Below are 25,236 nucleotides of genomic sequence, written 5' to 3'. Positions count from 1 at the left end.
TGAGTATTGCGCCTGCCTTTTCAGCCCCCAGGTCACTTGGGGGGCTCATTCCCTATTTGCCCTTTTGTTTTGCTGTGGCGGGGGAGGGAGTCACCCCAGTTCACCGCCTTCTCCTTTCACCCCTAGGGGCTCGGGTAAATCCTTTGATCTCTTATTATTCTTGCTGCCTGTTCCAGTAGTGAGGGACCTTCTCCTCCCCCTTACCCTCCTCAGGTGGTGTCAGGAGGCCTCCCCCGCTTCTCTCTATCCTTCATTCACTCCTCACCTCAATCTCATGCCTCATGAGCTCTCCTCCTGCTCCTCTCCCCCTCCCACGTTCCATCCCTAACTCCCGCTGGTAGTGTGTATCTTCCGGGCATTAATGTGGCCTGCTAATGAGGTCGTTTCAGCCCGTGATGGCTCAGCAGCTGAAGCGTTCCTCCCCCAATCGAATTTAAGGGAATTGTCATGGCATGTGCCTGTGCCTGGGGGTGGACCGCTACTTGACGTTGTGACAATTGATTTTAATTTCCCCGCCGCACCTCTAGAAGCTCCTCCGACGCATCGGAGGGGGAGAGCAGCACCCCAGCTGTCTCATAACTGTTTCCTTGTATTATGCAGCCATGCCCCTGTTTGCTGTTGCTCCCTCAGGCTCCTCCCAAAGTGCAGTGGGCTGCACACCTTCCTCCTGACTCGCACTCCCCCGCCGCTCCTCACCGGAGGCGCCACCCGCGCTGGGCATCCATTTCCTCACTGCCTCCGTCCCGGTCCTTAGTGCTCACGCTCGTCCCATGTGCTTGAGGTCGGGCCCGCCATCTTGTCTCCCCAGACTCTCCATGGGACTTTGGACCGCCGTCCACGCCTTCTCCGGTCCTCAATCACCACCAATTTCGGTCTGCTATGTCTCCAGCACTCGAGAATCCCTCGCCTACATTTTCAGGGTTTGCACTCCTCCAGAAGGGGTATTTAAATCGCCAGAACTGCATCAGCGATCAGGAGCTCAGCGGAGTCGCATCCTGCAGCATTTCCAGCTAGCCGCCCCCCCCCCCCCTCAGTCTCCTACCATGAGGTTCTTACACCTCTGTATCCGAGTTAAGTTCTTTGTCACTTCAAATGTTCAAGTCTCACTGTATGCGGTCTGGAAGGTCTGCTCCACAGGGTAGGCTAGAATTTCAGCTCTTCTGCTCAGTTCTTTAAGTAGACTTCCTCGACATTGGATCGATGTAACTTCACCTTTTGTAATCTGTAGCTAAAAAGGAAAGTAACAAATGTCTTAACACATACTGTCAAAACCCAATAACTGCGGTCTGAGAAGAACTCTCTTAAAGCAGAATAGCGTTCCACTTTGCTCAGTAAGCAGCTTGTATGTCTCTTCCCTGTTTTGTCCGGTAGGCCAACATAGAATTCCTTAAGATTGGAGACTTGCGCCTTAACCTTTTCAACTCAGTTCATGCAGCAGTTAAGAATTTTGCATTTTCGCTCGGCTCTGCAGGAAACCAGCCTCCTTTGCTAAGGTCTGCGCCATTTGCTACCCCCTTGGAGATGTACATTTTGATTACAGAACTTTGCTAATTCACATGGGCCATGTAAATTAAAATGGGTTGTTCTGATGGCAATTCTTTATTCACCAAATAACATGCCACTTTTGCACCTTTTGTAGTCTGTTACAACTGTCTTAATGCCATTGAACTTTACATCTGTGCATCTCCATTTTGTGCTGCATTTTGCTCTCTGGTATAAAATAGAGATGAAGGTGTGCTTTTACATCTTTGCATTCCCATTGTTGTGCTGTACCTGGTTACTTTGTATGCTGTTGTATACTGTTGTGCACTAGGTCCTCTCCCATGCTCTAGGTTCCCACTTCACTGTTGCTTTTGGTAGTCACTGTGTGCCACCCTCCCTCATCCCCTTCTAGCCTGATCTCTGCTGTCCCTGCTTTGTCATTGTAAGCCCTTGTGGTGTGTCACTTGCCTGCATCTTCTGGTTTCCCCTACTGTGTGCCCCTCCTCTTTCTGCACAGCTTTGGGGATGTGCCCCCCTCCTCTCGCCTCACTTCCTCCAACATTCCGCCTGGCACCTTCTTGGGTGCTCTCGATTTCCCCCATCTTCTCTAACTGCTATATCTCCTACTCTAGCCCTCTCACTAAAGCTGGCAGGAAGAAGTTCAAGAGGGACATTCTGTTCGTCAACCCTGGCCTCCCTATTGCTGATACCTATATCAGTACTTCCTCCAGAAAGACTCTCACAGACATCATCTTTGTCATTCCCTCACCGGACCTATGGAAACTTCATATGGTCTCGGCTCTCTCTCCTATTTCCTACTCTCCCATTAATGGTGGCACTTGGTGGGAGGTTCTCTTGGCCTTCTTCCACTCCTCCAAAACCATCATGAATGTCTACCTAAATGGCACCATCTTGGTCCAGGGCCCTCGGCTTTAATTAGATATCGTGGAAATCAAAATATTTGATTCTGTGAATCCAGTGTTTCTTGTAAATAGGGCAAATACAAGTTGCTGCTGCAGGGGTAGAATGCTTCTTAGGGTACCCAGTGATGTTATTTGGGGGTTACCTGGGGTCTCACCTGCAACCCCTGAGGTCTCCCTTGCGCTGTGGTTTCCCTGGCTACCCCTAAAACAAATAATTAAAAAATAAATATATATATATTTATATATATATATTAAGATATAAAATCTCCTGGGCTATGGCCAGCACCATGTGGCTCTTTGTGGCTGGAGTGGCTGGCTTTCTTGTTCAGACCTCTTAAAAAAACAGGGAGTTCCACAAGTCTAACACTTAGAGCAGTGACCCTAAACAAGAACGAATAGCAATACCCAATAATTCGTCTTTCTGGAATTCTTTACAATAATTGCTAGACTCATTAAAGGTTTATTTCTGACACACTTCAAGGGGTTAATCACTGATTTAGTCTGTTCTTAAACACCTCAAATTCACAATGCAGACAAAAATTCCCAAAAAGCATTTAGAGTAGAATAAGCATCCATTTCGGACTATGTATTTTGCTTTTCGCAAGTTGCAGTTATAGCATGTTTTTTTCTGTCACTATCATCACAAGACATTCCATCTCAGTGTCCTCGGTCACTTGACAAAATCCTTGTGCCTAAAAGCGTGTGTACAGTGTAGAAGTGTTTGACCATAGTATATAAAGTGGCCCTTGATTTCATTGTGCCACAATTAATGCTTTGTTGTAATGTGTCTAGCTTCCCTATCTCCATGGCATGCTGTTCAGGATGTTTGTTTGCATGCACGAGCGCCCAGAGTACAGGATGCCGTGTGACTGCGCTGCTTTCCCTGCGCTAGACAGTTATGAATCCTCCCAATGGTATGTATTTTGCCAACCTCTGCAGCATGAAAAGACAACCTTATAGACGACCACCTGGACAAGGGCCATAAATATGTGAATCGGCTACATATAATTCAGGATCCCAGTACTAGACTTCACACTAACACAAAGCTTGTGACTCTACAACGGATATCAAGGTGAAAAAACTATGTTCAGAGATATGTAACTTCTTTCTTCCTAGATCGGTATAGGGGTTGGATCTGAAGTTCCATGAGGTCCTATAACAGTATCATACTAATGATTCCTGCACCACGGCAGAGGGCTCAACACAATAGTCCATGTGGTTTTAGTAAATTAGTATAGCAATGGACCCTGTGCCATTGTGGCAGCTTAGACATGATCAATCAAGTGGTGCTGATGAAAGGCATGACTGCACACCTGCATTGGTTCCGATTTCCCAGTGCATTCCCTCTCTGGTCAACAACTGAATTGCAATGGGATTGGCATGTGACTTTGTTTTGCTGCGTCAAATCAAGAGATTGCATTCAAAGTGCTCTTCTGCTCCCTGTTCCATTTATCTCCAAAAGTTAGACACTGTGCATCCCTCAAGAAAAACCCACATACCATCAGTCTTAAATGTCATAGAGCGAGAGAGTCTCTTGCCTTACCTGGTCCTAGATGTGCACCATGTCCTCAGTCCCACTACCCCATTTCCTGTTCTGCACTTTTCTGGGTTGCTAAATCACTGATGTGTACATGCCCTACTGTCACTCACCACACTCCTTTTGAATTCTCAGAGCATTGTGCTGCGGGAGATGCCACAGGAAGAAGCCATTCGTCTGATCCAGATTGCGGAACGGGCTCGACAGGGCCGTCTCCGCGCCAGTTTCATGCGTGACATCCAGCGAGAGGAAGCGAGACAGAAGAGAATCCAAGCCTTTTCAGTCACAGAGGAAGAGCGCGAGAAGGCAGCAGTGCTTATTCAAAAGGTGAGGGGTAAGGGACGGCAGCTTACATTGTTGGCGAAGTCTGTCAATCCAGAAATGCCTGTAGTGACATGAAGGGTTAATTTGAAGTTAGAAATCACACCCATAGAGGGGGGCTTTAATGGCTCCAGGAGTCCTAACCTCTGAAGGCCGTTATAGGGCTATAAAGCTAGGAATCAAAAGTCTGCATATAGCAAATGATAGTATTTGGTGAAGTGTTTCTTTTACTCACTCGGAAAGAAATTGGGCCTCATCACTAAGAGCCTCCATTTCCATATGCTCAGTCACCCTTAATAATTATTGAGGAGCTCCAAGATCAGTGTATAATGTCGAGCGGGACTCTGGGAACCCATCGCTTGGTTTCTTTCCTGGATCCTTTCCTGGTTCAGATAAGAGCAGAGATTACGCCAGACAGAAAGCCCCAGTCATTCGCTGTAAATATCTGTATGACTGGAAAGATGAAAATGTCATGGGCTCCTGTGACTATTGCAGGGTTCCTGTCACATTGTCTCTCATTCTGAATTTGGCAGTGCAGCAAAAAAGTGTCGGAAATGGAATTACTGCCACTTTTACTGCACCACCATTTTCTCAGTTTGGTGGTAATGCGGAGGAGAAATCTCAAGTACTTGGCAAGAAAATGTTCCCCCCTCATTACTGCCAAAAGATGGAAGATTTACCACAGGCAGATTTTCCATGTGCAGTAAATACTCCAAACCCCTGATGAAGTCCGATGGACTACATAAATGGGGACTCATTCTGCTAAAATGCCACTCATAATTTGGAAAATGTACTTCCATTATGAGCGACAGTATTGGAGTTTGGTGGTATTTCCATCTGAATTACTGCCAAACTCAGAATGAGGCTAAATGTTTCCTCCATGCAAACATCTGAAATGAAATCAAGTGCCCAGCTTTGAATGCTTTTATTGAGATTTCTTTTAACAGTGTATAACAATTAACTGAACTCCCCCCACCCCCTCCTCCCACACCCAACTCCCCCCTGCACCCGCACATCCAATGTCTGGGGATCACCCCTCTGAAATGCCTTGTGTCCCGGTCGAGCAGCTTCCCAGAAAGTCTATTGTCTGTAGGTTCTGTGGGCACCATGGAGTCTGATAATCCCGTTGGAGTTACTAGGAACTTCCATATTTTTGAAACCGGTCAATGCTAGAAGGAGTGGTTCTCTGCTTCCACATTTGGGCCATAATGAGCCAGGCAGAAATAAGCAATACCATGAACGCCTCCCATCGCTCTTTGGGCTCTAGGCCCACCCAGTCTTCCTTCACCCCCATCAGCCATTCCTTCTGCCCCACATCTAGGCCTAATCCAAAGATCTCACCGATCTGCTTGACTACCTCTTGCCAAAACGGTTGAACCACTGGGCAATTCCACTATATAGGAAGCCATGTGCCCTTGCCTGTGCACCCCTCCAACAATTTACTGTCACATTAGGAACCATTTTGTGTAGTACCTCAGGGGTGTAGTGTCATTTGTAAGGAACTCATGGTGGCAACAGTAAAGACAGACACAAGTGATCACAGTTCAAGGGTGTTTATTAAACTGTATGCAGGTTGAAAAAACGCCTAATCTAAACCTAAATCTAAGATGGGAGAAAGCGTCAACCATCAAATGAAAATAGGGCGTCTTGTCAAAATAAATGGCCTATACTAAAAAAAATCTATTGCCAAATCCTTACAACTAAATATAGAAAGAGCGTGGCATAGGGTTTTCAAGAGAAAGAAGTGTTCACAAATAATATGTCCGGATATGATTGCCAGGGGTCTCCCTTGCCCACGTTTTCAGAACGGGACAAGGTGGGACCTTGGAGCAGAGCACATGCTCGAGCTTTCCCCAGCACGAGCCGACAGTTCGGTATCAGCTATCGGGTTCTTCGATGGTCTAGTCTCTTTCAATAAAAGTCTCTTGGCTACGAGGGCACGATGTATTCAACAAACAAACAAACAAGAAGTTCTGTTCCACATAAATACATTGGGTGATGGCTTCACCCCTGAGTCCCCTTCTTCCAGGCGCAGACCCTCTCGAATCGCAGCCTCCCCCTGCCGGGTTCACTATCGCTTTCCTCTGCTTCACAAAATTTTAATGTCTTTTTAAACAGTTCTCATGGACATCACTCTGCCGGGTTCACCTTTGCCAACACACTGTTTCTTGGGACTTTAGACTTCCCCTCTCTTTATCGGCATCCCTCATCGGGGTTCACCCTTGCCACTTTTCACTTTAGCGGGATTCACTCCCTTTGACATTCTCAGCGGTTTTCTGTTTTGATGCGGGTTTCACTTCCCTGGCTTTCCTAACAGTTTGCCGGTCAAAGACTTTCGATTGTATGGGAATTTTGCTAGACCACCTCTATGACCACTTTGACCTGTTTTGGCGGCTCTTCTACAGCCTTCTAGTATCAGTAGTTTTTTAACACGGGAGCAACTAGAGTTTCTTGAGTCAGCACCCACCTGGTTCCGGTCCCCTCTCTGCAGCTGGTTTTCCCTTTGCTATTCACAGTTCTTTGAACTTTCTAATCTGCCACTTTGCGGGTTTCAATTAACACAGTTTGGTTTTTTATCGATTTCCCCTTCGACTCACTGGCTGTGATGAACCGCTTGGCTTTCCTTGTCTCTGGGGTCAAGGCCGGTACCACAGTAGCAGGAGTTGCACTCGTTCCGGCTTATCGGCGTAGGCATGCTCAGGGTATGGCTGACATCTGCGGCAACGCACTCAGGTTATTGTTTAAGGCCTTATGTTTCCTCTTACAAAGGTTTTGCAGGTCTGGGATGGAAAGGGCAAGGTTGCTTCACTCCTTGTCACCCTCTCAGTTCTCGCTGCCTTTCTTCTTCTCTTAAACTGCCGGGTCTCGATAGCTGTCTCCTTGTGCTGCCTGCCTTGCTTGTCGTGTGCTTTCTTGCTCCACCTTTTATCCCTGTGGGAAGGGAAAGGGCTGTCCAGTGTGTGTGATTCTCGTCAATTGCCTGACTTTGCCTGACCCTTGTATTGGGACATGTTAGGTAAACAGCTCTGGTGTTAGTCCGTTGTCTTCATGTTGTGCAAAAGTGTTTGTGTCGGAAAGAGGGTGGGGGGAGTGTTTTCGAATGTCCTACATGGTAGGATGGGGAAAAGGTATTGGAAGATGGGGGATACCGTGTCTCACCCGTTAGTGACCAACTCCCACTCCCCAAGGACCCTCCCATCCAGGTGATCCTCCCTCACTGGTCCACCCCAGGTACTGGATACAATAGCGATGGCTGTGTCCTGGCCACCAGGATGACAGATCCCAGGGACTAGCTAGGGAGACACCTTCAGGTTTCTCACACATTGCAGCATTACTCTGTACCAGGCCTCTCATAGCGGGATAGAGCGCGTCAACTTGGGTATGTTGCGCCACATGCTTGCGTAGTGCTCTTCCGATATCTCTGTGCCCACAGAGTCTTTTCCCATATAAGGCCATCTTGGGGAAGCAAATTCATTTGTTAGCAACTTAAATAGCAAGGAGACCAGGTTTTTGGCGTCATTGTGGGTATTCATATATTTTTCAAATGGGGTCAGCTGCCTAGTGGACATCTTCAGAATCACTGGATTAACCACCCAGTGCCTCACCTGATAATACTGATGCCTATCTCTTTCTGTTAACCCAATGTACTGTTTACATTGCTCTAATGTTCGAACCCCATCGCCTTCATATATGTCCCCCATTTTCAAACAATCTGCTTTTTCCTCTGTTTAAATGCCCCTGCCTCCAATGCTGGCAATAACCGTGGATCCTCAAATAGTGGTGTGAACCGTGATGGGAAATTAGAAAGGACCCCCGAAACACTAGTGGGCCTGTCAGTGCCCTCATAATCTGGCTAATGCGCCTATTAGGAGGCCTAGCTGCCTTGTCCATCCATAGCACTCCGTCCATCCATAGCACTCCCTGCAATGACATTTGCTCTACCGCTCTGTCCATCGGGACCCAACTCTTCATTGCTTCCCCCATCAGCCATTCCCAAAAGACCCTCAACTGGGCCGCCTCATAATATTTTCTGAAATTGGGAGCCCCATTCCCCCCTACCTCTATTTGCCACCAATAGTCTATATGCGACCCATGGGTGCCTGTTTCGCCAGATGAAGGCCAACATTTTTTGTTAAGGGTCCTAAAGAAAGCACTAGGAAGTGGGATCGGGAGTGCCTGGAAATAATATAAGACCCTGGACAGTACTACTATCTTTACCACAGCTATCCAGCCCAACCATGAGATATGCATAGGGTTCCATCTAGCTACATCCCTCTGCACCCTGTCCAGGAGAGCCGGGTAGTTCTCCCCATACAGTTGTTCTATCTTATTTGTAATTGTGGCCCCCGGATACCCGATTCCCCCCATGGCCCAGTGGAATGGTGCTTGCTCTGGATCCTTGCTTTGTCAGTTTGTCCCATCGCCCAGCTAAGTATCTCAGATTTCTGTATGTTCACTTTTAATCCTGAGACCATTCCAAATCTCTCTAGCTCTAACCCTACCTCCTCCAACGAGGTCTCCGGGTATATTAGCGTTAATAACATATCGCCCGCGTATGCCATTATCTTATGTGTTGCACCCCCAAATTCTATCCCCTTCACCGCGGGCACCCCTCTGATTCTTGCGAGGAAAGATGCCATAAAGATGAGGGTACAGGGGACAGCCTTGTCTCGTACCCCTCGTGAGCGGGATCACTCTTGAGATATGCCCATTGAAGGCGAGCCAGAGTGATGGCTAATGATAGTTAACCTTAATTGCTTGTACACAATTCAGACTGAATTGTATACTGACCAGGGTTCGAAACAAGAACATCCATTCTACACGATCAAACACCTTTTCGGTATCCAACGCTACTACCACCGTTGGGATTTGCCTATGTTCAGTCTTTTCTATAAGGTGTGTAAGGAAGGCATGGTATCAAAGTAAGGCAGACAGAAGTGACCACAGTTCAAGGGTGTTTATTGAACTGTATCAAGGGTGTGATAAACACATATCTAATACTTAATCTACAGATGGGAGCAAGCTACAACCATCAAATAGTAACGCAGTCCTAGGGGAGTCTCGTCAGGATAAAAGGCCATGACTAAAATACCTATTGCCAATTCTTAATGCTAAATGCAAGTAGTGTGGGGTAGTGTTCATGAAAAAGAAACACCTGTTCCCAAAATGATAAGTCAGGATGTTCAGGCTATTGGCCTCCCTTCCCCACATTTTCAGCATGGGACAAGTCTGTTCACTCGAGCATAGCACACTCTTGGGCTTCTTCGGCATGAGGACACAGTTCCAATACCAACATCAGGGCCTTCTGTGCCCAAGTCTCTTAGGTTATCAAAGTCTCTTGATTTAGAGGGCCTGAAATACCAAAATGAACGAAAAGTTATTTTACAAATACTCAAGTCTGGTGAGTCACTCTTCACCCTGGATCCCCCTCATGCTGTCATATCCCCCTACAGGCGTTGGTCCTGGTTACGCCAGGGTAGCACCCGTTATGCGGCATCACTTGTCCCTACCAAGATGCCCTCCCGCAGTCTCCATTCTCCCAGGATGTTATCCTATGTACTAGCAGGCGGACGGGCTCCGCCCCTGCCGCTTTCTGGAGCGGAATATCAACAGAATGCGACTGCGGTTCTGCGCATCGCTACTCCAGCACTTGGCGCTCTGTAAGTTCGAATCCTAGGGAACTACATGTTTTCTATTCCTTATTTTGCTATTTTCTAATGAGCTATTTCCACATGGCCTCCCCCGTAGACTCGTCGTCGGACTGTCACAGCTTCTCCCGCTTCCCAATTCTCCCCACTCAGCCTCCGTGCTTCTCAGGCATCACCCTGCCTGCACTCTCTTCAGAGGCTCACCAGATCCAAGAATCTCCTTCGTCTCCTTCTACACCGGAGACACGGTAGGAATCTCCTGCTACCAGCTTACCTATTTTCCCTCTTCTGGGCTTAGCCATACTTACCTGTTCTGTCCTTCAGCCCGTCACTCTGTCTTCACAGGAACGCTCGTGGCCTGAAACGTGAAACGGCTCTTGTGCGAGAGCTTTCCAGAATGCTACAACCTTCGAGCTCTCTACTTAAGCCACATTCAGGTGGGCGCTCAACCCTCAGTCTTACTTGTCACTCTATCGTTAACAAACTCATAATTTCTAACAGACTACTTCCTCACCTCAGGAAACACACAGCTACCTCAGAACCTCGCAGAGCCTTGCAACTCTTGTGCCCTCTGAAAGACACACAGATGCAGCTTACCCCTGAAAGGTCTCCAGCCGGCATATTCATCGCCTAGAGGGACACAGAAGATTCATCCCTCCCAACTCCTGTCATCAGGGTTTTTCTACCCCAGAGGGTTTCCCTCGGGCTTCTGTTTTCCTCTGTTCCTTGTCATACAGGCAGAGGGAGACAGTCTCCCGGGGGGTTTTCCATTCCACAGCTGCTGCCATCTGATCCAGGTTAGTGGAAATTAACTTTCATGACACAGCCGGGCCCAGATCCTCTTATCCAATGCTTATAGAATATATTTTCTCAGATGACTCGCAGTTCACCCTGGATCCCCCTCAGCCGGGCTCAGATCCCTTTTACACAATTGTCAGTTCATATTAGCAATCAGAGTCTATTGAATGTGCATGGGGTTTAGCTTGACCTGTTGAAGGACCACTTCGAATTCACAGTTCACAATTTTACACTCTTAGTTGGATACCTAACAGAGACTTTCGAATGAGCACCCACGTGGTGCTGGACCACTCTGTATATGGTATCTATCTTGGTTTCAAAAGTTCAGTCACTCCTTGGATATTCAATTATATTAGCGTCGCTCATCACATACGCCTCACACTCTGTTCTTTGCAGATTTCTTCATACAATGTTGCGGCTTGCAACCTTAGTTCTAACACAGACCGATCTGCTATCAGTCTCCCTGACTCACTGCTGTGCTGACTTTACTGGCGCTGCTTTGTTGTAGCAGCCAAGGACAGTACCATGGCGGCAATCGCTCCTTCCCACCTCGGCTATCGATGCAGGAGAGCCCTGAGTACCTTCAACACTCAATGCACCTTTTTTCAGCTTTTATTCCCGGTCTTATGTTTCTTCTTCTCGAGGGCTCATGAAAATAAGGTTTTCCTCTGAAAAGGCCAAGGGCAATTCCCTCCTTGCAACACTTTCTGGTCGTGCCGTCTTTCTCCTCATATTAAACTGCTACCTTGCAACTGCTGCTTCCTCGTGTGTTTTGCCTTGCTCAGGGTGTGCTTTCATGCTCCGCCTTTTATCCGTGTGGGGAAGTGTGATGGAAGTCAGGAGTGTGTAATTATCAGTAATTGCCTGACTCTGCCTGACCCTTGTGTTGGGACACAGCTCAGGCATATGGTTCAGGTGTTTGTTCGTTTTCAATCACAGTGAGCTGTCCGTGAGAAAGTGTTCGTGTTGGGAAAGGGGGTTGGCGGGGCTAGAGTTCTAAGTATTCTACCTCGTAGGATGGGGAAAAGGTGTTACAGGGAAGGGGATAACGTGTCTCACTGTCCGGTCTCCCGCTCCCTGACGTGCCAATAATCTATGAAACGCTACTGACCTTTGGCACTCTGCACTGCCCCTTGGTATGTATACCTCTATCGCTTGCAAAAACACTCTCCGAGCAGCGCCGCATTGGGCACCCTGCCCTGGATGTTCCTCCAGATCTTCAAATACACATCCTCACAGTTACCAGTAGCACCATGATTTTCCTTTGAACAACAAACTACTCCAAGTAAAGCAATTCATGTCAAGTAAAAGGTTCGCCATTCTACCTCTTGTACATTTACTTCTAGATACTATACATTATAGTCTCCTTCCTTGTACTAAAGCAATTGAAGCAGATTTCCACTTATGGCAGCTGGCAACTCTGGCCCAACTTATATGTCATGCTCAATATCCTTGATAGCACCCTGGGGCAGATCAAACTTGGCACATCTAATCAGCAGAACTCACAATACTGAAAAGATGGCACTTTCTTGTGAGTCTGGCAACCTCAACATATTTCCAACATATTTTCTTTAGGATAGGGGGACCGTAGATATCAGCTGGCTGTCCCCCCAGCACAGGGCAAGTCCATCTTCAGAACAGTGTAGATTCAGCTCGTCGCCATTGTTACGAGGTGGCTTAGTCCACAGATCACACAGAGTCTCACGTAGAAAAGGAATCTTTTATTAGTTACAGCATAGATGGGATCATACCACATCCACCAACCCCTCTCTCTCTCTCTCTCTCTCTCTCTCTCTCTCTCTCTCTCTCTCTCTCTCTCTCTCTCTCTCTCTCTCTCTCTCTCTCGCTCTCTCTCTCTCTCTCTCTCTCTCAGCAAGCCTCTCACCAACTGTCATCCAAAGAACATCCAGCAGAGAACAGTCACACCACATTCTACTCCCAGGCACTCATGACATCACAGCCATACTAACCAGAGCAGATGGGAAGAAGGTACATCACAACATAGAGCTTGTAAGGTATGTGTTCAAGTGCCTAACCTGCAGATCAGATTAAAATCGCACCTTCACTGTTTAACCAAATTATGCGAGCCTAGGCAAATTAATCTCACGTTGACTTCACTGCATACATTGGGGGTCATTCCGAGTTTGGAGGTAAGAACCTGTCCTTACCGGCATGGCGCAAATTGCGTGTCCGTGTAGTCAAGAGCCCGCTAGTAGAGGGCTATTACGACTTCACAGGCATGAGCTTTGCGCCATGCCGGAAAGGGCATTACCGCCTTGCCGTAAAAGGCACAAAAAAGGCCCTTAGCAGCATCATGCATAGCGCAGATTGCACTACCGGCATGAACCAATGCAGCATTAGCGGCCACCGCTAATAGCAGTCACCGCTAATAACTGTCACTGTAAATAAGCGGAACCGGAAGTAGCGTCATCGCACAGGAACAGGAAGGAGCACAGCAGCCATTTTTAAAAACACAATCCATTGCCATCCTCAGCACACAGGACCTGTGGGACACTGCTGTTCTTGGAAACTCATCCTCCAACACACCACAATGCCAAAGGCTATTAAGAAGGGCGCCTCCCGTCTGCGCAAGGAGCTCTTCAATGAAGATGAGCTGGCCATGCTAGCTGAGACCCTGCAGGAACATGCTGAGATCGTGTTCGCCCAGAGCATGAAGAGGGAGGCCATCATTCGCAAGAAAGAGATCTGGGCACTTGTGGCGCAGAAAGTAAGCACAGTCGGGAACACCCCAAGCACCATAAAAGACTGCAGGAAGCAGAGGGATGACTTGCGGCTGCGAGTACAGAACATACTCTCTGCCAACAGGAGCCAGGCAATGGCAACAGGCGGAGGAGACAGCTCCCCTATCAAGCTGTCCCCATGGGAGGACATCTGTGCTAGCCTGATTGGCATTGAGGGCATAGAAGGTGTCGGAGACATGGAGGGTGGCGCAACAACATCGGCGAATGGAGGCGAGTGTCCTAAGAAAACACTGTAATGCAGAGTCTGATGAAAGTCCACCAATATGTCTGTCCAAAGAGACAAGCCATGGCCCAACACACACACATTTCCAGCAAAGTTGTCGGATGCATCACAGACGCATGCAGTTTGGGTCCCAGAAGCATGCCTCTCCCAGCTCCAGGAAGGCTGAGTGGGCTTCTAAGACCTTTGAGGGTGCCCCTCCCGCGGGGGTCCAACAGAAGGCTAAGCACTGCGAGTCCATTGTCACCGGATGCGCCGTTGCAACGGGCGCCTCGGTGGCCAGGGCACGTTCAACGTCTCCAGCCTCCATCACCAGTCAACATTCAGGATCTTCTGCCAGAAAGAAGTCGGATCATCCGGGCAAACTCAAGGAGAAGCCCAAGTCTGTCCTACTGGAAAAGACCAAGGGAGATCGGTGCTCGGACCCTCCCCCTAAGGAGAAGGCCAAACAGGACAAGGCTCCAGCCCTGACCGTGAAGGCCCAGGTACACCCGGAGAAGGCCCAGCCTTCCATCAAGGGGGTGGCGGCATCTCCTGCAAAGGCTGCTGAGGCGGCTCCGCAGGGCGCAATCTCGAAGATGAGGTTGTCCCTTCCTCCCAGGAGAGAGGCTGCGTTCCGACCCATAGAGAAGACCCCTGGAGAAGAAGATGCCCATCACCTCCCCGAGACCTTCCACTCTGCAAGTGAAGAAGGGGGGGTGCAGTGGCCCTCCAAGGTACGAATATCCCCTCTGAGGAGGAGCTCACTGACCTGCAAACCATCCAGGAGGAGGTAAAAATAGGGAGCAGGTCCTACGACGACCACGCAGCCGAAGGTGACGGCAAATGCAACGACGGCGAGGACACCTTTGAGGAAGAGCAGCAAGGCGACGAGGGCCTGAGCTCCCAGCCGGTGCCCCAGAGGCCTATTCCGCCTACACCTCAGCTGCCACCCCGACCTCAGCTACCTCCTAGAGACCTCTCGGTGGACATTCTCTCGGCACTGCCTTCGGTGGTCTCTGAGATACAGACAAGGATGCCAATTGCGCTGGCTGCCACACCCGCAGTGCCAGCAGCGGTCGACCCCCTGGCCACGGGGGATGCCTCCAGCCAAGAAGAAGAAAGTACACCCTCCACCTCCTTGCCACCCGTCGCCCCCCTATTAATTCCAGAGGGATGAGACAGATCCAGACACAGCGACGACGGGCACGGATGACGACGGCCGATTAGGGGACCTCCCGTCCCCGCCGCCCAGATCCTCCCCGCATGTTGAGACTTGAATGTCGTGTAGGAAGAAGAGTCCTCTGTCCCCAAATGCCACACAGAGAGAACTCAGTCACTTCCTGTGCGACCGTTGAGGCCACAGGTGGAGATGGTGAACTCCAGAACCGCGAACCTCTGGGACCCCAATCCGCTGCAAGAAAATACTGATTAAGTACCAAGCAAATGACAGTAAATGACAGTACCAAATAATGTGAAAAGGTCTTACCAGAGCGATCAGGAGAAAGGTAATGAACCTATGAGGTAGGGGTCTGGGACGCACGTGGGCAGATAGACAGTAGTCCCAAAAATGGCGAGAGCACCACCTAATGACAAGAACGTGATTTGATACTGTGAAGCTTGAAGCAAGAAGTTCCAAGGAAGGCCAGATGCAAAAAGGGAAATCCGTTTTGCAGTCCAATGAACAGTCCAAGTTCGATGCACAGGATGATCCAAAGTAACAAAGCCAGCAAGATAATCCAAGCGAAGTCCAAGTAAACAGGCCGAGGTCAAAAATCCAGAAAAGTCAAGAAGTCCAAAGGAACACGTAACGCCAAACAGGTTGCAAAGAACAGCTGTGAAGCAATGAGTCCACGGAAAGCCGCGTTTAAATACTCGCAGTTCTGGCATTACTTCCCGTCACATGATGTGCTGCCGCATCACGTGATTGGTTTTCCGGGTCATGTGAGTATACAGTGCTGGTCACGCGACGCGGAAGCATAGTAGCGTTCCGCCGGTAACCTAGGCGCTAAGGAAGCTGCCAATGCAAGAAAGGACGCAACCTGGAGAGCGTTCTGTTGCGGCTGAGGCGTGCAAGTGCACGCGAGTCATCAGGGTGCCCACGTGAGTGCCGAGATGTGAAGGGGAAATGAGATGGGAGAGAGGGAGCGGGGCAAGCTATAGTGATTCTAGAGTTTTGGGCATGGTGAGCACGGGCAGGAGTGGCAGTATTGTCAGGTGTGTGTACAAGAGTGTGTGTGACACCGCCGGACAAGATAGGCTCGTTCCACTCGATATCTCCAGAGCGTCGTAACTTTTCAGCTTGCTTCAGATGAGAAGAAGAAAGAGGGCTTCTTATATCAGCGCTGTGAGGCAAAGAGAAAGACCATCCTCTCGGTCCCACTCCTGGATGACATTTGGGACGAAGGTTTGTCTCTCATGAAGAACCCTTCTATGGCCCCAGCGAAGAGAGATCGCCTTAAGAAGAAGTACAGGGTGCTGGACTCCACGCCCAAGTGCTTACGGGCCCAACCTTCTCTGGACTCTGTGGTGGCTGCAGCGGCCAAGAAGATGTCCTCAGGTGCTTCTTCCTCAACGGCTTCCACCCCGCCGGACAGCGAGGGCAAGAAGTTATATGCCATGGTACGACGGTCATCTATTCTGCAGTGACTACCATCAAGGGCGCCAAGGCCTTCGCCCTTGTGGCACGCTACAACCGGGAGCTGTGGTTAAAAATCGCTCCCGTCCTGGACTTCCTTCCTGATGACAAGAGGTCGGAAGCACTGGAAATTCTGCAGGAAGGCTCAGTGGCGTCGGACCACGCCATCACAGTGGCCACAGACATTGCCGATGCGGGGTTCAGGGACAATTTGTTTGCAAAGGCTGTGAATGAGTATCTACAAGCCATAAAGACAGACACGGAGACAGCAGGTGCATTGGTCACTCTTCAACAACAGAGGCCATCCTTTCGGCTCTCTAGTAGCAAGTCCCAAGGATCCTCCAAGGGGTTCGGCAAGAGCTCCTCTTCTTACCGCCAACCCTCCCGCTCTTCAGCCCAGGAAACCAACAGGGGCCTCGCAAAGGCCTTCGGAGGAGGATGTTGTTGTTGCCAGGGTCCCCAAGGCAGCCCTTCGACGTCCAAGCAGGATTGAACCGACCATGGCGTCAGACCCCCACCCGTGCACCCCAGCGGAAGGCCGGCTGGCGAACTTCATCAGCATGTGGAAGACCATCTCTACCGACAGTTGGGTGCTGGACACTCTCGCCCAAGGACACACCCTGGAACCTCAACGGAAGTGTCCACAAATACCACCAGTGGCCAGGCAGGAAAACCATATCCCTCAGCGGATGCTCACTCTTCAGCACGTGCTCGGACAGCTGGAAGAGAGGGACTTCCTGTCGTCGCTGGACTTGGAGGATGCGTACTTCCACATCCCCATTCACAAGGGGCACCGCAAGTTCCTGCGCTTCGTGGTTCAAGGGAAGCGCTACCAATTCAAGACCCTTCCCTTCGGATTGAAGTCGATGCCAGGGGTTTTCACCAAGTGCCTGGCGTCAACCACACGGCGAGGACCGTTCGCCTACTGACGGATCTGGGGTTCTTGGTGAACTATGCAAAATCCTGCTTGACTACATCGCAGGGTGCGCTGTTTCTGGGATCCTGACTCAACACAGTGTTGTGCCTGGCATCTCCGTCGGAGGAGAGGATATCAGCCATTTTGGGCAAGGTACAACAGCTGTTGGCCCTGAAGATCATCGCCACAGTGAGATCCATTAAGTCTCTGCTTGGCATGATGTGGTCATGCATCTTCCTCATTCGGCTATGAAGGCTACGGATACGTCCACTACAAGAGTTCCTCGACGCCTGTTGGATACAAGTGTCGGGAAGCTTCCAAGACAAGATCACACTCAACGAGAGCTTCCGTCAAGTGATACGGTACCGGAGGAGAAATCATTGCACATCAACGTGTTGGAGCTGCGTGCTATGTTTTGGGCCCTCAAGTCTTTACTTCTGTCCCTCAAGGTCAAGGTGGTGCGGGTCTTCACGGACACCACCACCACAATGTTTTACATCAGGACGCAGGGGGGCACCAGATCCCTGGTGCGCTCCAAGGAAGCGGAGGCCCATGGCAGTGGGCCGTCGCCCAGGGGATGTTCCTCATCCTGTTTCATCTGGCAGGAGTGAAGAACACTGTTGCCGACTATCTCAGCAGGGAGCTACACTCTTGCCATGAGTGGTAACTTCAGCAGAACCAAGTGAATCTCCTGTTCCACAGATGATGGGGCAACCCCCAGATCGATTTATTTGCGACAGCGACGAACACCAAGTGCCGGAGGTGCGCCAGCAGGTTTCGCCAGTTGGGGAGCGTGGGGGATGCATTCTCATTCCCCTGGGACGGCCTGTTTCTGTATGCTTTCCCTTTGCTTCCATTGCTTCTTTCACTAGTCAACTCAACTCAGACGGTCCCGGTGCAGGATGATCCTCGTCCCACCAGCATGGCCGAGGCATATCTGGTACCTGGACCTTCTCTACATGTCAGCATCCCCTCCAGTCAAGATTCCGGTGGTCGCAGATCTTCTCGCCAGGGAAGGAGGTGCAATTCTGCACCACGACCTAGGATCCTGCAGAATTAGAGTTCAGGTGTTATGATCTCCCAACAGACTGCAAAGAGGTGCTTGCCAAGGCCAGAGCATCGTCTGCTCTTAAATGCTATGGACATAAGTGGAAAAGGTTTGCAGTTTGGTGCCGTGCACAGAAGATCATCCCTTTACGAGTCACGGCTCCGCAAATGCTACCGTATTTGCTGTCGTGGGCCAAAACAGGACTGGCCCATGCCTCCATCACAGTTCATCTGGCGGCTATCTCCCGCTACACCAGATCTCCGGGACGGTCGTCATTATGGTCACACCGTCTGATTAACGAGTTTGTCAAAGGACTGTTCCATTCGTTCCCGCCGGTGAAGGCTCCAGCACGGCGTGGGAACTCAATGTGGTACTGACTAGGCTCATGGGCCTCCATTCAAACCTATGCAGAAAGTTCCACTGAAATTGTTGTCGTGGAAGACAGCGTTCCTTGCAGCCATCACCTCTGCACGACGAGTGGGTGAGATTCAGGCCCTGTCCTGTAAGCCACTGTATTTGACTTTTCACAACTCAAGGGTGGTGCATGCAGTCACACCCCTCCTTCATACCCAAGGTGCCGTTGGACTTTCATCTAAACGAGCCCTTGCTGTTGCCTGTATTATTTCTGACGCCTTCGTCGCCGGCTGACAGGACTCTGCACTCGCTGGATGTAGCTAGAGCGCTTAAGTTCTACATGGACCGCACAAAGTTTCCGGAAGACGTCGCAACTTTTTGTGAACTTTGGCCCTGTGAACCATGGGAAGGCCCTCTCTAAGGCTTCCATTTCCAGGTGGCTCTCCATCTGCATCACCCAATGTCACTGGTTGGCAAACTGACCGTTGCCTGGCCGTCCGCGAGCCCATTTGACCAGAGCGATCTCTGCAACTACGGTGTTCCGGTTTGGTGTGCCCCTGCTGGACATCTGCAGGGCTGCTACATGGAGGTTGATGCACACCTTCACGAGATTCTACTGTGTCGACAGGGATTCCAGGGAGGAGTCCAGAGTCGGCCAAGCAGTGCTGCGCAACCTGTTCGCTTGAAGGTGAGCCTGGTGAGGAGGTAAGAGATGCTTATGTTGAGCCTTGCCACCTCCCGTGGTTGTGCATGGCTGTGCTGCTATGTATTCTTTATTCATGAGCATGTGAATCCATGGCAGACCCCATTCTGGACAAGGAACAAGTTACTTACCTGTAACTGTTGTTCTCCAGCATGGGTGTGGCATGGATTTACATACGACCCCTCCTGCCTACGGGAAAAGGAACAAAGCCCTTCCATCGATCCAAAGAAGCATTGAGTTTGAGATCCAGCACCAGGGCGGGTGAGCATTCCCCTTCAACCTTATCGCAGTCAGCTACAAATCTGTCTTCTTTGCACTCCCAGTCGTCTACACCGATGTCGTTGACCGCAGCATCCTCGTCGGCGAATGCGGCAACAGCAACAGAGTCTGCGGACTTATTATCGACGACAAGGCCATCTAAAACATCGTCCACGACAAAATCTTCTATGTCATCTTTTATGAAACCATCGACTCCAGGACCGTCGACCAAGATGACAAGACAGTCATCGACCTCGAGCTTTACGGTCACGAGCATGCTGACTATGGGTGTTTCGTCCACCATACCGTCGTCGACGACACCGCTGGTGAGACAGGAATCTCGCCAGCCCATTGTCACCACAGCTGTTGGCCCAGATACCAGCACCAACACAGCAGAAGCACAGGCTGATTGCCAGAGAACCGTGTACCCAAACCTAGGTGTAGCTCTACTATCAGGTGGCCTTGTGGTCCCAGAGAGTCTTACACAATCGGAGGAGGAGGACAATGTTTTACCAGAGCAGCCACCCCCTCCTAGGGCTCTGCCACTGAGGAGTCCACCTCGGGGTGAGGCAAGCCTTGTTAGACAACTACCTTTAACACCCCTCCCGTCAGCAGGGCTGATGCAACCTCCTCAAACTCTGCCCCAATTGGATCCTACACTGTCAACAGGAGCAGTCCAGCATCAACCACCATGCCCTCAGAGGAATGTATTGTTGGATCTGGTATCAACTCTGACAACTTTGGTGGCAACCTTGCATGCACTCCCCTTGAGAGCACCAATGGCCGAACCCAGCAAGCAGAGGCTAGCTGAAGCCCCAGGACCCTCCAGAGACGGCTACGAGATTCCATGCCCTCGAAGCTGCAAGGGCACTAGTCGGCACCAGAGTTACTGACGGATGAGAGAGCGGACACAGAACCTGAGGGGGACACGTCAGATGAGGTTCCTCTCAGGGACTCTCCCCCCGACGAAATAGGAGCGTTTCACGCGCTTATGTCCAGAGCATCCACAATGTTTGGTTTAGCTCCGGAAGAGCAAAGAAAGGAAAGCGATTCATATTAGCACAGAGAACAACGCAGAAAGTCTATCATGGTGATACCACTCCTGGAAGACATCTGGGAAGACGGCCTGGTAGCCATGGCACACCCGGCAACTGCACCTCCAAAGAAAGATCAGTTTGACAAAAGGTACAGGGCTCCAGAGAGCGCTGCGGCCTGTCTACACACACAGCCCATTCTAGACTGTGTGGTTTCAGCAGCAGCCAGAAAGAGGTTGGCCAACCCATCTTCATCGTGCTCATTGCCCCCAGACAAGGAGGGCAAGCGCCTTAATGCCTTTGGCAAAAGGATCATCACAGCAGCAGCCACAACCATCAAAGCGGCTAAAGCTATGGCCATACTTGCCCGCTATGATCGCGAGTTATGATACAAGTTCGAACCCCTGTTAGAATTCTTGCCCGAGGATAAGAAGCAAGAGGCTTTGGACATTCTGCATGAGGGTGAGATTGCCTCGGACCACGCCATCACCATCTCTGTCGACCTCGCAGACGCAGGCTATCACCAAATGGGGAATGGAGTGATCCTGCGCCAACAAGGTTTGCTTAAGGCCACTGACTTCAGACCAGATGTCCAATCCCGGGTTACGGATATGCCTTTCGATGGCACAGCCCTGCTTGGAAAGAAGGTGGATGAGGCATTACAGGCCATAAAGACCTTTCTCTTTGCTTCTGCCTTCCTTCTTCTTCTTCCCTGCTCATCTCCTGTCTGATACTTGCACTGGTCATCTGGCTACCCTCTGAATTCGGACCCAGCACCCTGCCCGTCCAGCTGCACACCTGCACTGCCTCCTGGCACCCTCTGCACTTGCGGTCTATATCTGTAACCCTACATGCCCTTGCCTGCACTTATTGGACACCTGTTGTCTGCACTTTTAACACTCGTACTTGCCACCTGCTGGCTGCACTATTTGTTGTGTTGATTCTTGTCCTGCACTTGTCCACCCCCCGGCACTTCTCACCTCCCCTTCTTCTTCTTGGTAGACCCCTAGCGCATTCCAGTAGATCAGTGGCTGCAACTACTGCTTTTCTCTGCGGGATCCCACTGCCAGATATCTGCTGCGCAGCCACCTGGAGATCGGTGCATACATACACCAGATTCTACTGCGTTGACAGGGATTCCGCAGAGGAGTCTAGAGTCGGCCAGGCAGTTCTACAAAACCTGTTTCCATAAGGTTGGTAAGTCTCCTGTGGTAACTTATATAGGAGCGTCTCCACCCTTGTGTATTAGTAGTTTTTACTGCTTTGTAATCTATTCACAGCATGTGAATTTATGAAAAATCCAATGCTGGAGAAGGAATAAGGTACTTACCTGTAACTCCTGTTCTCCAGCATTGGCATTGGTATCTTTCATAAATTCACATGTGACACCCCCGCCTCTCCTTCCCCTCATGACTCGTCATTTGGCTCTTACTGCCACTTTACGTACGCTTGCCAAATCTGAAAATGTCTGAAAGGGGCGGAGTTAAGGGAGTGTGCCCTATTGGTTGTGGGCAGTATGACCCAAAACGACGACGATAGACCACTAAAGTGACTGAAGTTTCAGTTTAATTTAAACTGTTCTATATTTACAGATGATTCCCAACCTGACTACTGGGAATATTCACAGCATGTGTATCTATGAAAGATACCAATGCTGGAGAAGAAGAGTTACAGGTAAGTAACTTATTCCACACTGTCAGTCTCTCCACCGATCCACTTGCCGGAAATCCCCAATCCCCTGCAACAGTGTGACCAAAAGATGTGGCATCCCTCCCCACAATCTCTCAACTTGGTGGCCTGGTTCCTGAAATCAGCTCGCTAGCTCAGTTCAATCTTTCCAAGGATATGCGCATTATGCAAGCGGTGCGCAAACACTCTACTTGTGCACACTACAAGAGCAAATGGCTCTGCTTCTGTCACTGGTGCTTAAACAAACAGAATGATCCTTTTCAAGCTTTAGTGGATTGTGTCCTCTCCTTTATCTCGGACCTTGCAACCACGGCATTCATATGCACTCTTGCCATTTGTACCTGTCAGCTATCTGGGCACACCTGAATACTGATTTTTCTTCTTTCACTCTCACAAACCTTGTGATAAAAATTAATTTTGCAGGTCTTCTATTTCTCTTTCCTCCTGTTAAGCCTCCCCAGGCGAAATGGAATCTCAATGTTGTGCTCTATGTGCTCTGCCATATGTCATTTGAGCCGATGGCGACGGTGGACTTGAAATTGCTCACCTGGAAGGTGGCCTTCCTGGTTGCCATCACTTCAACGAGAAGGAAAGCCAAACTGCAGGCCCTTTGCATGGAAGAATCCTTTGTCTTTCCATAGGCATAAGGTGGTGTTGTAATTGTAATTGGTTATTTATAACACACTTAATACCCAGAGGTTTCTAAGCGTGGACCCAGGGATCGAACCTGTGTTGCTCTGCGTCACCTTGCTACCAAGACGAGCCAAGACGACCGCCTTGATCCTGAACTATCCTCCCAAAACACACCCATCTTTCCTCCCAAAAATCATTTCACAGTTTCATATTAACCAGTCTATCAACTTACCCGTGTTTTTTCCAGACCCCCCGTCAGACGAAGAAAAGGTCCTTCACAACCTTGACATCAGTAGAGCTGTCAAGTTCTATCTTGAGAAGAAAAAGCACTTTAGAACCTCTTCCCACCTTTTCGTGACATTTGAAAATGAAGAAATTTGAACACAGGACTCTAAGGCCACAATTTCCTGGTGGATTGTTTCCTGCATTACAGAAGCCCACACAGTACAATGCCTTGTTAGAAAAGCATGGCAACTGCCTTGTTGCGGTTGGAGATTGGATGGCTAATAATTGGTTGAATCTTAGAGGCGATAAAACAGAGGTTCTCCTGGTTGGCTCCAATGTGGAGAGTCAGTCATGGACCTCTGACTACTGGCCGTCTTCCTTGCCTTTGCCCCGATCCTTCCCCTGTGGTTAAGAGTCTTGGGATCAAACCTATGACCACTGGCTGGTGGGAAGCACAGGTTTCAGCAGTTTGTCAGACAGGCTTTGTTAAACCCAAGGTCGTAAAAAAAGTTTTGCCCCTGCTCCCACCCGCTGCTAGGTCAAAAATTGTTGCAGCTTCAATCATGAGCTCTCTTTATTTTTGTAATGCAATCTACCATGGCCAACTGGAGAGGTTACTACAACGCTTCCAAACCCTTCAGAATGCTGATGCGTGTCTTGCCCTTGAAGCACCTAGACTTGCGCACTCTTGTGAACTTTTACACCAAATACACTGGCTCCCCATCAGAAGCCAAATTAAGTTCAAGGTTCTCTGTATGGTCCATTGGGCAATTCATAATGCAGGGCCTGAATTTTTGCGGTCAAGGATTCTAATCTTGCAGCTCATCTAATAAACCTTTGTCACATGTCCCCAGATTTTTTCGTGTCAGAGCTCTAGGAAGATCCTTCCCAGTTCTTGCCCCTACACTTTGGAACAATCTGCCTTTAGATCTTGGTACGCTCCATCAGTTCCTCCCATTCTGCAAGGCTTTAGAAACCTTTCTGCTTTAGTGCTGACTTCCCTTCCACTCACCACTAGCGCCTCAATACCACACGGTCTTGGTGCACTCTATAAATACCATATAAATAAATGAATACATCAAAGTAAGACAGACACAAGTGATCACAGTTCAAGGGTGTTTATTAAACTGTAAATTGCGTGAGATAACGCCTAAACTCAACCTAAATCTAAAATGGGAGCAAGCTACGGACATCAAATAATAATACCGTCCAAGTGGAGTCTAGTCAAATAAAAGGGACTATACTAAGAAACCTAGTGCCAGTCCTTACTGCTATGTTACAAAATACTGTGGGATAATGTTCATAAGAAAAGAAAGAAGTGTTCACAAAATTATAAACCGGGATGTTATGGCAGGGGTCTCCCCTCCCCTCGTTTTTAGTACAGGACAAGGCGGGACTCTCGAGTACAGCACACTCCTGGGCTTCTCCAGCATGAGCTTACAGTTCCTTTTCTAAGTATCAGGGTCTACTGTGCCCAAGTATGTTCTCATGCAAATTTTCTTGCTTCAGAGAGGGCCTGATATGCTAAAACAACAAAACAAAAGTTCCTTCTGTTAACCTTTACATCGGGTGATTACCCTTCACACTTGGTTCCCCCTCAGCTGGGTTCCGATCCTTCTCTCAGTCATCCTCCCTCAGTCAGGCTCAGACCAACCACTCACTGTGGACATCTCTCAGTCGGTTTCATACTTGCCATCACAATGTTGATGACTTAGCTTTTTCACAATTCAACAAAAAGTCCTTCTAAACCCTTTAGGTTCTTCCCTTTACCTAAGTCCGGGTCTCAGCCCACAGTCAGGCTGCCTCTAAAGCCCCCAATCAGGCTTCGCACAGTTGTAATATTCAATGAGTCTTAATGTCTTTTTAAACAACCCTTTTGGTTAAGTGAGGTCCCCGTCATCCGGGCTCAGACCTTCCAAGCACTGGCCAATCTTTACACGGAGACTTCCATAGGGCAATCTCCTCTCGCTGGGTCATTCTGTTAGCCTACGGCAAGCGCGGGCTTCATACCTTCACAGTTCGCACAAAGTTCCCCTCAGCCGGGCGCAAACGCATATTTCATAATATC

The 25,236-nt window shown here is 49.4% G+C and overlaps 1 protein-coding gene across 1 annotated transcript in view; it reads left to right on the top strand.

Annotated features, from left to right (window-relative positions):
- IQCA1L (IQ motif containing with AAA domain 1 like) overlaps positions 1-25,236 on the top strand; it is a 1,109,403-nt gene that overhangs the window by 233,725 nt on the left and 850,442 nt on the right. The window contains exon 4 of the mRNA XM_069646014.1: positions 4,078-4,269. Coding sequence (XP_069502115.1) covers positions 4,078-4,269 — 192 coding nt within the window. The remainder of the gene's footprint in view (positions 1-4,077; positions 4,270-25,236) is intronic.

This window comes from Ambystoma mexicanum, chromosome 2p (genome assembly GCF_040938575.1).
Source record: "Ambystoma mexicanum isolate Mex_15411 chromosome 2p, UKY_AmexF1_1, whole genome shotgun sequence".
In the NCBI taxonomy this organism is placed as follows: Eukaryota; Metazoa; Chordata; class Amphibia; order Caudata; family Ambystomatidae; genus Ambystoma; species Ambystoma mexicanum.
Note: the sequence above shows the minus strand (reverse complement) of the source record. Positions and strands in the feature narration are given on the sequence as shown.